Genomic DNA, 16,517 nt, shown 5'->3' with positions numbered 1-16,517 from the left:
TTCAAATGATTGGCAATTTTATTTTTTATTTCTTAGTAATATAATCATGTACATAATAAATGTAAACAGTTTATTTTTGAAATATCTCCATATCAGATGTGTTATGTATTTTGTAATATAGAAGATAACAGAAATGGAAAATGAACATTTAGAAATAAATAATAAATATTTTCATATTAAAGATGATGCTCTCGCACTTACGAGGGCCACCTTGCTAGTTGTACATAAAGTGTAACAAGGATGCCCTATTATTGCAATCGAGGTACATTGCAGCTGTTTCTTTCTGCATCCGTTTCGCGTACCTGAACTTTGGTGGGGTTTGTTTTACTTAAAAAAATTGGGGCGGAGGAAAAAACCCTAGCCGCCTCTGGGTCGCTCCCGAGGCGATCCCGGGGCGACCGCGCCGCCGCCACCAAACCCCGCCCTCCCCGCGTCCCTCTACCCGCGCTGCCACCGCCGGAGGCTGTCCCACGGCGGACGGCGGCGGCGGGAGGTCTCCCTCCTCCCTCAAATCCAAAATCCACTCGAAAAATCTGCCCCAGGTCTCGATCCATCCATGTCGCGTCCCGTCGGCGTCCTCGACGCTCCGGCGTGCTGCTCCTCGACGACACACTGCCGGCGCCGTCCTCGCGCAGGTGGACGCGCGCGGCCTGACCCATCCGCTAGCCAAGGCGTCGACGGCGCCGCCGTGTGGCCTCTGCCCCCGCCTCCCGTATGTTACGCTGCTGGGCGAGCACGCCTCCTCCCCGCCTCAGCCCTGTGGGGACGCGGCTTGGCCCGCTGGACCTCGCACCAGCCGGTGGCTCCCCGCCTCTACGCTGCTGCTCTCCGCCGCCGTCCTCTGTGCTTGGCCAGGGACCTTCTCCGGCATTCCGGCCCCGAGCCCTCGCCCATGGCTGTCTGGCCGTCGATCCCGGCGCGCGCGGCGTGGCTCGGCTAGGCCCATGGCGCCCCTGGGCCCTCTGCAGTTCGGCCGCCCTGGTGGCCCGTGTCCACCCCCTGGCCGCGGTTCTTGCTGAGTGGGAGAGGTTGGCCCGTCCCGATGTTGTGGTGCAGGTGCACATCCGGGCGAAAGCCTGCGGACGACGACGCCGCAAGCGTCGTGCTCCTCAGTGGAGGCGTCCTGTTGGCTTTGTGCTCCCCCCGTGCACGCTTGGGGCGGTGTCTGCCTCTTGCTTCCCGCTGGCCGCCGGCTAGCTTTCCTATGGGATCAGGTTGTTGTCATGGTGGCTTCGACAGAGCCGCCTAGATGTTCCGGGGTGGCCTTGGCATGTGTCGCCCTTCGACCACGGGGGTGGCACATCGGTGTCGTCGTCCCATCTCGGCTATCCGACGCCCTTCGACTGTGCTTGGTCTCGGCAGCACATTGCCCTTCGGCTTCGCTGGCGACACACCGGTGTCGTCGCACGGTCTCGGCTATCCGACGCCTTTCGACAGTGCCGGGACGCTTCTTGGTGTGCTTCTGTAGGTGTCCAAGTATTCCACTACTTGCTCCCTTGGTCTGCCTGCTCGCGGTGTAGTTCTCACCGGAGATCCTCGTCTGGCGGTTGGCTTGAGGTCCTCGAGATGGCCCCTAGTTGTGACTTTGGTCGGTTCGTGCTAGTGGCATGACTTGTTTCTACGTCGTCCTTCGACCATGGGGTCGGCACACCGGTGTCGTCGCCCCAGTCTCGGCTATCCGACGCCCTTCGACTGAGCTTTGGTCTCGGTTTCTGCAGGTCCTTCGTCATTGCCCGTCACTCGCCATGCCACGTTGTAGGGGTCTTCCTTTGAGGTGCTGACCTCCTGGGGGGTTCGGTTGGCATCGAATGCTAACCTCCCCTTCCCTTTGTGTTCCCTTTTTCTAGTTTTTATTTTTTCTGTTTTTTTGTTGTACTCTTCTCTCCTGTACCCCCTGTATTTCCCTCAAGCTGTTTGTAAGCACATGGGCCTTCAAGGCTACTTTCGTGGAATGCAACAAGCGGTGGGAATTTCCCCCGTAAACCTTGGAAAAAAAATTGTGGCCGGGCTTTACATTCCTGGCCTCCACCCTTCATAATTACCTATCTTCTTCCTCATCAGATCGCACCAGACATAGATGCTCATTTCTGAAATTTAACAGATCGTAACCAACGGTGTGTACTCATTGCGAAAATCTGATCTCAGTACTTTTATCTCGAATCACAACTATTGTTGGACAGAGTTTTAACGGTTGTCTGTTCGGGGTCAATGCAAACTGAGCTGCTAATATCAAAACGTTCTTGAAATGAGTTCAAATGTGTAAAATTTTCAAAATGGTCTGTAGTTCTGGAGTACATCTATATCTATCCAACTATATAGCGTGTTGAGTTTATCAATGCCATTGCAAGCTGAGCTGTTAAGTAAACTAATACATCACGTCGTGTAGGCAGACTTATCCTCACGCTTAAACATGGTCGTCCATGTATACGGGTATATTAGAGTTGCACACACGATAGCTTATGCGTGTTAGCTAGGAAGAATATATCTCTATATTTGGCTGTCCCTTCCAAAGTCAGCTCTGGATTTTGGTGGATTCCAAATGGCATCCTTGTACAAAAGGTCACAAGGTAGCCACTCCGTGCGCACGATCAATGTCCAGTTGTCTTCTTATTAAAAATGATGTGCCCCATTGTTGGTTTCTACTAATTGCCAAGTGAGTACGTAGGAATCACGGTGCCATTTCCAGCTTCTGTCCATCCAAAACACAACCACAGCCTTGATTGGTATTTCCATGGAGATCGCCATGGGGGCTATCGGCCCTCTTCTTCCAAAGTTTGGCGACCTGCTCGTCGGTGAGTTCACCTTGGAGAGGCGGTTGAGGAAAGGCATTGAGTCTCTCGTGACAGAGTTGACGTTGATGCATGCTGCTCTTCGGAAGGTGGCAAAAGTGCCACCGGAACGGCTCGATGAGGGGGTGAAGATTTGGGCAGGAAAGGTGAAGGAGTTGTCCTACCAAATGGAGGACATCATTGACTCCTTCATGGTACGTGTGGAGGATCATCGCGATCCTACCAATCCAAAAAACAGAGTCAAGAAGGTACTCAAGAAGACTATCAACCTATTCAAGAAAGGGAAGGATCTCCACCGAATTTACGATGATCTAGAAGAGGCGGTGGGTCAAGCAAAGCAGTTGGCTGAGCTACGTCAAAGGTACGAACAAGATATCCGCTACACCGGCTCTGATGTTAGCAATGACAACGCGAGTGTTAGCATTGACCCTCGCGTGATGGCTCTGTACACGGATGTGAAGGAGCTCGTCGGCATTGAAGAAACAAGAGACATGTTGATTAACATACTGCTTGAAGGTGATGACTGGTCCAAGAATCCATTGAAGACGATCTCTATTGTTGGATTTGGTGGGTTAGGCAAGACAACTCTTGCCAAAGTGACGTATGACAATATCAAAGTACAATTTGATTGTCATGCTTTTGTTTCGGTTTCTCAAAATCCTGACATAAAGGAAGTTTTGAAGGATATTCTGTATGAACTTGACAAGAACAAGTTTGCAGACATTCATAATGCAAAAAGGGATGAAAGACAGCTCATCGACATGGTCGGTGATTTCCTTACAAACAAGAGGTATATATGCTTATCTTCATCCTGCTACTAGTCAGTAATGTTTTTCTATGGTAAAGTCATGACATCATTTTTTTCTAGTATATATGATTTTAATATCATATTTTTGTGAGGTGAAAATCATATGGTTGGTCATTAGCTAGTGATTTAAATATTTGTTCATGCATAATTTCACATACGTAATTCATTCGACCTCCTTGCAAAAGAATACTATTTCTATCTTGATTGATTTCTCAAATAAGACTTAAACACTATTCGTGTAGGTGCGGCATCATCCTAGGTTTATCTTGATTGATTTGTCAACTAACACTCAGAAACACCCATGTAGGTACATCATCGTAATGGATGACATATGGGATGAAAAAGTGTGGCAATTAATTAAGTGTGCTTTTCCTAAGAAGAGTCCTGGCAGTCGATTGATCACCACAACCCGTAAAGTTAGTGTCTCTAAAGCATGTTGCTCTTGTAGTTATGATATCTACAGAATGAAACCTCTTTCTCAAAATGTATCAAGAAAGCTCTTCCATAAAAGAGTATTTTCCCACGAGAGAGGGTGTCCTCGTGAATTAGTGCAAGTATCTGAAGACATCTTACAAAAATGTGGCGGGATACCATTAGCCATTGTTACTATAGCTAGTCTTCTAGCTAGTAATCGTCACATAAAAGCAAATGACCAATGGTATGAGTTGCTAAATTCCATTGGCCGTGGACTTACAGAAGATCGCAGTGTGGAGGAGATGAATAAGATATTATTGTTCAGCTATTATGATCTGCCTTCTTATTTGAAACCTTGTTTATTATATCTAAGTATCTTTCCAGAAGATCACAAGATTATGAGAGACAAGTTGGTATGGAAATGGATCTCCGAAGGTTTTGTCTATAGTGAAAAACAAGAGACTAGCTTATATGAGCTTGGTGATAGCTACTTCAATGAACTAGTAAATAGAAGTATGATCCAACCAATAGGCATTGATGATGAAGAAAAAGTAGAAGCTTGCAGTGTGCATGACATGGTACTTGATCTCATATGTTCATTGTCGATTGGACAAAATTTTGTTACTGTATTGGATGGTACCGAGAGAAAAATGGCTAATTCGCAGAGCAAGGTTCACATATTATCTATCCAAGATTTCAAGGTGAATGTTGCGACCACTAGGATGGCACGAGTGAGATCACTTACCGTTTGCCCAAATATTGTTGTAAGCCAAGTGTTGGACATTCCAAACTTTCCAGTTCTGCGCGTGTTGGATTTAGAAGGCTGCCCTATCTCAGATATTGGATATGTGGGTAGCTTACTGCATCTGAGGTACCTTGGTCTAAAGGATACTAATCTTGAGAAGATCCCAGTGGACATATGTAAGCTACGGTTTTTGCAAACCATGGACCTAAGAAACACCCGGATAAAAGAGCTGCCGTCGAGTGTTGTTCGACTGAGACATCTCATGTGTCTGTTTGTTGACAATCATATGGAGCTGCCACCTGGGATAGGTAACCTGACTTCCTTAGAAGTGCTGGACAGATTGAAGGTGAGGCAGGAATCTTCAGGCAATTCATACGACGGACTGATGGTGGCACAGAAACCTCGAGGCAACTTAAACCTCCATATTGTGAAAGAGCTTGGCCATCTGACCAAGCTGAGAGTGGTCCGATTTGAGATGATGGATCTGAGCGAGAGTATGAATGAAGCTTTTGTAGAGTCCCTAAACAATCTGCACAACCTGGAGAGTCTGTATCTTAACGCCCTCGGTGGACTCGTTGATCTCACACGGGAAGTCTGGGTGCCACCTCGACAACTCCGTCGACTAATCTGTCAGTTACAGGTCTTCCCGTTCCTCAAACTCCCAGCATGGATTAATCCTTCATCGCTTCCCCTTTTATCTTACCTGGATATATGGGTACATGGAGTGCAACCGCAGGACATTCAACTTCTTGGTATGCTGCCCGCTCTTCGGTATCTCGGGCTCGGGGATGATGACAACTTCTCAGGGCAGAATGTAGTACAAATGTACGTTGTTACCGCAGACGGGTTCCCATGTGCGACACAGCTCTGCTTCACTAATATTGCGGCGGTGCCTTCCATATTTCCAGAAGGAGCTGCACCAAGGCTCGAGCAGCTTGAGTTCGCCTTCCCAGCTACGTGGGTCTCCCGTGGCGGCTTTGATTTGGGCATGGGACATCTCCCTTCACTGGAGATAGTCTCGGTTAACCTGTTCTGCATCGAAGCGAGTGAGCAGGAGATGGAAAACGCAGAGGCTGCACTAATCGCCGCAGAGGAGGACCATCCTAACCGTCCCTTCGTATGTGCCCGATGTACTCCCTCTGATCTATACTAGTTGTCAGTAATACAGAGTAATACAGATGTATCTACGTATATTTTAGTTCTAGGTACATAGTGGCAAATGTAACAGTGCTCCTGGAGTTTGCTAGCTTGGGAGGTATTCGGTCGTGTGCACCCATGCTTTTATTCCGACTGTTTGGTTTTGGAGGAAGCGACGCGAAACTCTGTTCTGTGTTGCCAGCAGATGACATTTTAGTCCATGGTGTATCAGAGACGGAGAATTTTTGAAGGCCGGATTGGAGGATATGAAAGTGGGGGCAGCAGGCGAAGTTCAGAGTCTTATCTTTCAGCGTGAAAATCCAAGATCTAGCCTTAATTGGAGGTCTTGATGTAGGCGTTCTTTTGAGAGCGAAAACTATCTCCAAGGTGAAAACCTACGATCTTTTGATCGGCCTACGATGACGCTTGTGCACTGTTCCTTTCTTGGAGGCGTCGTTTGTGGAGAGCCTGGATTTTAGGTGTTGTCTTGGTGGTGGTTATACTGTTGTTGTTAGGACTGGAGTACCGTAGCGGGATTTTTTTCTTAGTTTTCTTTTTTTTTTAGTTGTGTGCATCCGTACTACCATTAGCGTACTGCGTTGTTGCATAGGCTGGATGTAATTGGTATCTTCCGATATTGATATATTCTCTTTATCGAAAAAGGTACATAGTGGCAAGTAATATGAGTCGGAGGGAGCACGTAATTATTGGTGTTTCCTTTTTTTTCAGTTTCAAGTGGAGGACACCATTCAAGTCAAATTCTGCAATCATTTAATATAAATTAATTGTTCTTGCAGCATTTACTTTGGAGTAGTTATAGTTCTTGTTTCTGCCTGCTACTTGCAAGAATAGATGTGAAGCGCTCTTGAGTAATTAGCAGACAATGCACTAGCAATATGTGTACTTGTATGAACTCTGTTTTGCACTTCTCCGTGTAACTGAACCATTTGAATGTATGTGCTTCCAAATGGCATTGCAGGTGTTAGTAGCCAACAGGTTTAGCCGACTCGGACACGGTCGTGCGAGCGAGAGCCTACAAGTTCCGTCTACCGTATGTGCAGCTTCCGTTCCAACAAATACGGCCGCCTACATTCGTCTTCCTTATGCAAAGACACGAATCCCTCTCATTCTGCCTACTGATATATTTTTTTTTCTCTCGTCAACTCAATAACCGTCGAGTTTCCGGGTAGCTTGGTGCATGTTGCTCATGATGAACTTCATCTCTTATTTCTTCCTTTCGGAAGGACGATGAGATTAACGATTATGTAGTGTTGTCTTGCTTGCACGTTTAGTTCTTCATTAAGGTGCATTGTTCATCTATTTTCATAGCAGCTTTCGAATACGATCGTTTTATTTACAGAGTATGGGTGCTATTTTGAGCTTTCACCTTTGTAGTGTTAGAATTTGGCCTTGGGCCTAAGCCAAGCCTATAGCCCAATACAAATTTTGAAATTCTCTTATCCACATGGGTAGGAAAAGGGGTGGGACTAAAGTTTAGTTCCACATTGCCAGCTGAGAGAGAGTTGGGCTGATTTAAAGGGGGATTGTTCTAGTACTTGTAAGTGAGTGAGAAGAGAGAGCCTTGCGCACTCCTCCACCGCTGCCCGCCTCGTCTCGACATGCATGTCTCGACGCGCCGTGGGTTGCGAGAATCTCGCCGAGCTGGTTTTTCTGGACCGTGGCTGTGCCCTCCGACGTGAGATGAGTCCTACAACCTTTCCAAACCGCACTATATAAGCGCAGACGTGAACCCTAGCCGGTACGAGACACATATGTGACCGCCTCTTCCCAGAACCTTGCGCCACCGCTTTCGTCTTTCTCATCCCGTCCGTCGGCGGGCACATACCGACGGGACAATATGGCTCTGGAACCCTGCCTCTTGTGCACAACTACTAGAAACATGACACGTTCGACGATGAGTTTCCCAACGACGACTTTTTCCCGGATGTCGACGAGCTCTTTGGCAACCTCCACATGGGAGACAACACCGACATTATTGCTGATGTTGTTGTTGCGGCCAACGCTGGACCGTGCGTATTTATGTCTTTCTGTGTCAGATCTTGGTAGAGTTTCTAGTTTTTTGATAAAAGAAATATATTAATATCGGCAAGGTACGAATTACATGAGCCTCTGCATTAACTAAATGTCTACATACATTAAAGATGCACACAACCAAGAAGAAATGAACAAGAGAGAAAAATAAAAGCTAAGACCCTATCACGGTGATGAAATACTCGCAACAGCAGCCCTCTAAAGTCTAACCACCACCAAAGATAACACTCGGAGTACACTCGAGATTCTCCAAAAATACCATCGCTAAGAAAAGAATAATGCACCAGCATTGTTGTCGCCCGATAAGATCTTGGATTTTCACTCCGCTGAATGTCTAGGCTTCTATGACAATGTCTTTAGCTAGACTATGGTTAGGTACAACCAATAGATATCAGTTCTGGAATTTTCACCCTAAAAATCAAGATATGGTAGTCGAGGAGCACCATAAAAAATGTAGAGCCGCTAGGTCGAGTGTTTTTCTTGCTCTCTGCTGAGTCCGCTTTATTCACCGAGTGTTTTCTGAGACTTTGCGGAGTGTTTTGCAAAGGAGCTGTTAGCCGAGTTCCGAAAGCATTACTCTCGGCAAACAGCTCGATACTCAGCAACAACGTTTTTTGGGTAGTGTGAGCTTTGCAATTCAATCCGTTCGGTCGACATGGATGCGAGAATACAAGTTTCACTGTTGTTGCACATGCATCTTGGAATGCTACTGCCCTAGCTAGCCTCTCTTTGGATTACTGCTAGTACTAGCTAACTATTCTGTGTTTCGAAATTGTTCACTTTTCGTACGATTCACTAAGTAGGCACTACGGAACCAGCTAAAGGTGCTGACGGGCGGCACAGCTTGCTTTGCCGTCGGCCCACGCCTGTGCCGATGGCAGTCATCGGCCCACGTCTGTGCCGACGGTAGTCGTTGGCACCTTGCTGTCGGCACAATAATGTCTCGGTATAAATCAAAGTGCCGTCCGTACAGACTAGCCGTCCGCATAGAAATAACGACCATTTGGCAATTCTGGCTCGAATTGTTTTCAAATTGTTTTCTTTTTTTTTCAATATTTTTAATCTCTCACATAGACCATTTTATCTCTACCTATATTTAATATTAGGTCAAATTCTACTAATGATCAAACTTCTCGCTCAGTCATTCATCCTCACACTACTCCAGTCTTAGCATGCTTAGCTTAACTTTTCTGTTCCTTCTAGGCTAGCTTGCATGAAAGAAATCACACCTTGTTGATAATACTACCATATCAATCATATTAACCCCTATTCCTTGATGTGGCACATCTTTATTCTTTTGAATTCTAAAAAATTACCTACATAAACTATAATGAATAAATATATTAATCTTGAATTCAAATGAACAATAAAATAATTTATTTTTTCTTTTTCTATTTAATATGGAATAATTAATATCTTTAAATCTGTAAATCAGAATTTGACAAATCATATGTCTAAATCGATCAGAAAAATGAGAGGAATCCCTATTTTGAACCTAAAAATGATTTTTACAAACTATGCCGCGATTCTATACATAACATTGGTCGTTTGACCTAAATGTCATGAAACCTCGAACGACCAATGTTATCTAAAGGTGTATATGATGCCCCCCATAGGGGGTCTCACAGCGCTTTGGATTTTCGGCCGTTAGATCGAGCTGACGTGGCGCGATCTCCGCCGTCGATTTCGTCCAGGGCGCGAGGCCCTCCCACGAACCCGCGTTTTATCCATGGGTCGTGTGAAAGCCCACTCGGCCCGACGTCGCTAGCGCTCCACCAATCCCTCGCACGCCTCCTCCTCTCCCCAATCCCCTCTCGGTTGGGGGCCTCCTCCGCTCCCAGCCGCCGCCTCCGCTCCGTGCCCGCCCTCCGCGCTCGCCCTCCGCGCCCGCCCTCCTGCTCCCTTACCTCCTCTCCCTCTTCCTCTAGTGAAGATGTGGAGGCAGGATCCGCTGCCGGCGAAGGAGACGAGGAGCACGTGATGCGGCCGCCGGCGCTGGCGACAAGGAGCACGCGCTGCAGCTGCCGTCAATGGCCTGGTCACACCATCAACAGCATGTTCCCCTCTCTCTCTCCCTCTCTGGATCCCCTTTATCCTGTAGCTCTACATGGTATGCCGCCATCGTTGATGAGACCCTCGGCGGTGTTCACCAGGATTAACCTCTCCCCATCGATCTCGCGCCGCTGCTGCACTCTCGCCGCCACCGTCGTCCTCGCATCATGGAGGCAGCACCTACACTTGATCTCAGGTCTCTCTGTTCCCTCTTGATGCCCTTATTCATGCAACTTTGCATGATTGTCCTGGTATTGCATAGAAAATGTTTCAGCGATTTCAGCGATGTGCTTCTCGATTGGAGCACTTGACTATAGATTTTGATGATGGGATTAGTAAGCTTTACGGATATGTTAGGTTATAGTTAGGTCTGGTCTGGATATATTAATTTAGCAAATTGTTTTTGACTGACATGTGGTGGCTTTTAATTGTTCAGTCTATAAGTTAATTGAACATAATGCTCTTAGTGGTATTACCAGTTGTTCTATACATAAACTAATTTGTGCATATCAGATTCTTTTTTTATGCCTACACTGTTGGTTTTGATGGCTTGCTAAAACTATGGACAATGATTAGTGTAGATAATAAGAAGATTGCTTCATTTTTCAGAATTGGATGGGACCAAATTGTTCTCTCTTCTAACCATCATACAATCCATCACGCTTCGCCATTTTATTCCAGAAAGGTCAGTGTTTATGTGCACACCTCACATAAGTTCTGGTGATGTTAAAAATATGGTCTCAATAAATGGAAATCTTCCATTTTGTTGGGCAGTGAGGTTGAGGTGTTGTGCCTGCAAAGCAGCCAAGAAAGGTCCACTATGTCTACTGCCACTGCATGTTAAATTTCAGGTTGACTGACTTGGATGGTTTAGTTTTCTCCATGTTAATTTTTTTCCTCTTACTAGGTGCTAGCCTGCAATTATACAGGCTTTGCGTATTTCCTCTATATTTACAGTTTGTCTACTTTCTTGACCTACAGTCTGCACATGTTCAGTGCTTCATCCATGTTGAGGTATCGGCTTGTACATGGGTACATATTGTCAGGGCAGTGTAAGGTTGTTTAGCAAACAAAGCCAATAAAAGATCCTATTCATAAATGATGACCATTAATTATGTCTAATTCCTGTCAACCAGCAGATGGTATGCATGTGAAATATGTTGCTTAATCAAATCTCCAGTTACTTATATGGACTGGCTTATGTAACCAAGAAGTTCCTTACTATCTTTGGGACTAATTTTTGTGTTTCTCACTGGTTTTTTTATCTTGATTTATGAGATGGAAAAATAATTTCAGTTCTTCACCTTTTGGTCTTCATGTATCTTGGACTTACTTCTGTGACTACCAATCTTGCATCTTAAATAACTTGGTTTGATGTGATCTACCCTTGCACTGACATGATTATGCCCCATCCATGATGGAAAATAAAATCAGGTCATTTGAACTTGATAATGTTGAAAACTGGTTTATTGTTACCCGAAGTGATCTTGATTCAGGGGTTCAAAGTTAAATTGTTTTTGTTCTTTATCGCTTCTATGTTTTTTTACATCAGTATACTGATGCTTGGGGCTATAAATATGTGGTATAAATAAATAATTTCTCTATTTTGTCCTTCATTTTTAGATGCCCAGCCATTATTTATTTATGAGAAGTGCCAAATTTCAAGACCAAAGGTGCTATGCGTTAATATTTGCGTTGTAAAGCTTACAAGGAACAACACAGTGCTATGCCTTTAGGTGGTACGTACTTTGCACTTGTCGTGCCTTCATGCAATGGAGAAAGGCTCTTATGTATATTTGATGGAAGGCTTTTTAGCGAAGTTATTCATTCTATCTAATAAGGTTAATCCCTAGGTTAAACCCTCCTTGACTAGGTGTCATATTTTAGTGTATCCGACACCTTGGGGCTACCACTTGCATATGATGCAAATACTTTATTACAACGGAAAATCAATCTTAGGGGGTATCCCATCATGTATTTCTTATTTCTTCAAATTTGAAAGTGAAAATTCCACTGCAAATTCTCTCTTACTCGAATTGACCTAGAAATAAAGATTGGATTTATATTGAGAAGCTAATATTTCAGCTTCCAATTATAGATGCGGATGTAGCCGTGCATTTTAGAGGCCAGATGTCGCTTCATGATGTTGTTTTAGTTTTTTCAACTTTTACCTGCTTTCGGCATGTGACAAGCCATGTTACAATATGTGGTGATATTCATTGTCAGTTTCATGATCTTGCGGAACTATTCCAAGTTGTTGGTCTGGCTGTTCCTCCTTTCTTGCTTTTATATTTTTTCATTTGCTCTCATGCAGATGGTTGTTAGATCTAGGTACACATGATATGCTGCCAATTTTTAATAAACATTTTTGTTGCAATGCTAGGTTTGTTTGGTGCCTCCATGCTATTCGTAGAAATTTATTGGAGGGATGTTTGTGCCCTTTGCCTGGGCAATTTGCTCCACCTGATACTCCCTCTCACATGCTCTATTTAGTCCCGGTTCTTCATGGTCAAAGAGGAGGTTGGCCCAGCATCTCACCCTTTCTCTTGGCACTGTATTTGTAAAGGAGGTATATCATGTTTCTTCTCTTTGTTGGTTTATGAAAAGTAAAATGCTTTTGTTACTAGAATAATCTGTAGAGAAGAATGATAGAAGTCAAGTATGAATTTTTAGCGGGCTATGCATCCTAATGCATATCATATCAATCATTTACATCATTTTGGTATAATATTATGAGTTGCTTCTTAGTCATGGTAAGCTGCTCAATCCCTCCGTACAACACACTGGTCGGAGATAACATTCGTATGTACTTGACTAGAAAAGTATACTTCCTTTTAGTAACTTCACTCACGGCATAAACCATCAAAAATTTCTTTGCTAACCCAGAAACCAATTCATGTTTCTGTCTTTTGAAGGACCCATTTAGTCTTGCCAGATCAGCGGTTCACATAGTGTTGTCTTTATTAGCTGACTTCTGGAGAAAGTTCAATAGGAATTGGCAGTTTGGGGCCACTGCTGACATTATTGCAAATATCCAAGATCGTGTTGGCAGTGATTTGACGATCAATTATGAGCCTTCGAGGCATGGTTTTAAAGGCGTCACTTAGGCGTCAAGGCTCCCCCCTCTGCCTTGGAAAATTGTCCGCTTTAGGCGTCAATGCGCCCCCCTCCGCCTTATCATTGAACTTTCCAAATGGATACTTCAACTTTCTGCATATAGTTTCAGCATTTTTCTTTCCTTCTACAGTTCTAGATAATATAATCATGAGACTAAATGTTTATTTACTTATTTATAATTGGAAACAGGGGACGGAATGTGCAACTATCATCTTATGTTCAAGATTCAACTAGCCAACAAATAGTTAGAACTCAATCTGTAGATCTTTCTATCGTTGCTGCACCCTCACCTTGTCAGCTCAAATGCATATGACACATGCATGAGGTACACCCTCACAATGTGCAAATAGGTAAATACTTTTGAGACTTTTCACCGTTACAACATTCAGACCATAGGCTTAATTTTAAAATTCCCATCTATGAATTTGATTCTCTATGGTGATTACAGGTGTATTACGAGTCCTCGCCTTTCGGTTTGGCTGCTTGAAAAATCTTACAAATGAAACAGGTAAAAGAAAAAAATGCTTTGGTGAGTATTTTCTAAATTAAAATGGGATCAACGTATGCAGTTTTCAGTAGTAGGTTCAAAGAAATATGTAGATTCTTTTTTTTGCTACCCTTACTAGCTCAGTTGGAAAGTAGACTTTTTTGTCTTGATAATCTTGCTTTTCTAGAAGTATCTCTTGAGGTCATTTTACATACTGTATGGTAATCTTTGATTAAACTGGCCACAAATGGTGCTAATTTGCCAAGAGTGTTGTTTCTTCATATATTATTATGCATGATTTTGTGTTTATCCTGTCGAAACTGAAACCTTTTATTCGTGTTTCTTGCCGTACATGTTTGCCTTTTATTTTTTTCACCTAGATGCAAAAATAGGTTATTATAGCTTAACAAAGTCTTTGGCCTCTGTTTGAACTGTGTCATGTTCGTGTTCTTCCTGCAGAGGTGCTGATTCTATCAACTGATTAGGGCAGTTTTTGTCGGAGTGATTCTCATGCTCTCTACTCTTATGTGGTCTATGCAATACAGTGTAATGTATACTAGGTTCACACCTCATGTTGCCCATAATTGCAAATGCTTCATCCATTAAGCCTACACGGCCAATCATATCCACTATGTAATCGTAATGCTTTGCCTTCGGCTCAATCTACTTGTCTTTCATTAGAGAGAACTCGTCTTTAACGAATCCGGCATGACTAGCTGCTGCCCGCTGCGAGTCCGAGTATGGATGGGCCTGAGGCCTTGAGCGCGCACGGACGTGGTATAGAGCTTCTACCTATTCATCATGTTGAATCTGAACTGCTAGCCATGGATCAACAGCCGTACAACGCATATTGCTTGATGCTGCTGCTTGTTAGTGTTGATTGGTTTTCTTGATAGATGGGGCTCAAGCTTTCTTTTTTGCTTTTTCTTAAGTCGGCACTACTTGGTAGGGTGTCTACTCCATCGTAAAAGAAGTGAAGTAAACAAGATAAAAGGGTTCTGATATTGGGTTCATGCATTGATGTGTCAGGTATGCATAACGAGCATGGTATAACCATCATCTATTAGTTGCTACTGTTTATGGCAGAAATTTTATTATATAATGATACAAATATATTGCACGATGTGGCACAACTTACGTGGAGATGTCTCTGTTTTTCTATTGCAGTGGTGTAAGGAGTAGATCCACGTAGTAGAAAATGAATTTCTTCATTAAAAATATTCTTCAGAGTTTGAGTTGATCTTTTTATTTGTGTATAAAACCTATGATGGATGATATTTTCAGTTATAGATGAAATTCTAGCTGAAAATTAAATATGATTCCATGCATTACCTTTCTTCAATCGAATGGAGGAATCCAGGGACAAGTGAGTTGATTCATGTGTGTGAGGCACCCTAAATAATTTGATTTCTTCACCGTATTAACTAATTAATTATAACCTCATATATAGCTTATGCCAGTTTTGTTTTCAGATCAAACCAGCTTCATGTGACGCTACTTCTAGAAGAGATAAGACTTAAGAAGGTATCTCTACTTGGGAACAAAATGGATAAGGGCCTACAGGTCAAGGCCTCAGATCCAAGGAGGATCTGCTGTGCTTCTAGAACTAGAAATTTATTCTAAAATATTGTTGTTGAGCTTCTTTTTACTCATTTTTGGCAACGAAAGTGATACCGTTCTTAATAATGGCGCTAGAGTCTAGACAAATACTTTAATTGCATACGTATTGATAGAGTTTCTTCTTTATCATGCATTTAAAAAATTACGCCTGTGTAAAAAAATAGGTGTTTCATCCTATGCTTCTTTGTTGAACTTGTTGTCTTATTTTTTTCGCAGGATGAGTCTAAGGTTAAACTTCATAAGTGTAAATAAATTTCCAGAGTCTAAGGTTAAACTTCAGAAGTGTACAAAGGCTACTCTGATTGTGTTATGATAACTTTGAACATGCGGACTCGGACTCGTATGGTCGCAGCTCTCGACAAGGATCTCATCTATATGATTTTTTTACCTCACTCGTCCTGGATATTGACGGCACGAGCTTTGTTTATCTCTTCTCCTCTCTCTTGCAGTCTCCGTAAATTAATTTTGCATTGTATTGTTGTCTCTTATAAGGACTAGACGCATATTTGTTTCGATTTATATTATAGTGTCTATTAAGATTATTAACATGTGTTTTTAGGGTTAGCAACACACAATATTTTCAAGAACCATGATGAATGGGTCAGTTTGTTACTCTGTTTTTATAAGAGAATTTTTTGGATCTCTTACTAATGTATATAGAAAGATAATATGATGCACCAGATGTATTGCAAGCAACAATATTAACTTGATGTTAACATTACAGTGTAGTAATTATATGGTTTCAATTTCCATCATAGGCTCTTACCATTCCTCCATTTCCCCTTAGACCTTTGTGATTATAATATCCTTCCCCATGTAGTGCTAAATATGGTGTTTTAGAAACCATCTCGCCTTGGCAAGTTATTTGTAATTATATTTCTTTACTTCGAGGCTTCTAAATGATCTGGTGCAAGTAATAAATATTATCCAGTTTGATGTCTGGTTTATTGTTCACTTTGGGCAGGACATTGTGCCACTATTCTCCATCCACCTTGGTGAGTTCTCAACTAATAATTTGCCATATTCATTTTCTTTCTCTATGTGGGGTTACAAGAGGTCATGCTAGGCATGCAAATAAGATCATGTCATAGTAGATGAGCTGTTGCATACCAAGATATGTGTGTGTGCACACAACTATGTTCTTTCTCGTACACTCCGGCTGTAGTGAGAATCTGTTTTAGTTTGCAAGAGCATGGTACAAATGCCAGTTTGCACATGTGTGCCATTTATCTCTAGATGGAACACGACGCTTACAGGGGTGGTCACATCATATTGGGAGGAAGCAAAGAAAGAGAT

General features: G+C 43.2%; 1 protein-coding gene across 1 annotated transcript; it reads left to right on the top strand.

Annotated features, from left to right (window-relative positions):
* Nucleotides 1–2,731: 2,731 nt before the first annotated feature.
* Nucleotides 2,732–14,086, top strand: LOC124657349 (disease resistance protein PIK6-NP-like). The gene is made up of 5 exons (XM_047195921.1): nt 2,732–3,579; nt 3,905–5,102; nt 5,154–5,886; nt 13,563–13,622; nt 14,061–14,086. Exons 1-5 carry the CDS (start codon nt 2,732–2,734, stop codon nt 14,084–14,086), a joined length of 2,865 nt encoding a protein of 954 aa, XP_047051877.1.
* The last annotated feature ends 2,431 nt before the right edge of the window (nt 14,087–16,517 follow it).

Source organism: Lolium rigidum, chromosome 1, assembly GCF_022539505.1.
Source record: "Lolium rigidum isolate FL_2022 chromosome 1, APGP_CSIRO_Lrig_0.1, whole genome shotgun sequence".
In the NCBI taxonomy this organism is placed as follows: Eukaryota; Viridiplantae; Streptophyta; class Magnoliopsida; order Poales; family Poaceae; genus Lolium; species Lolium rigidum.
The sequence above is the reverse complement of the archived record's forward strand: the minus strand, read 5'-3'. Positions and strand labels throughout refer to the sequence as shown.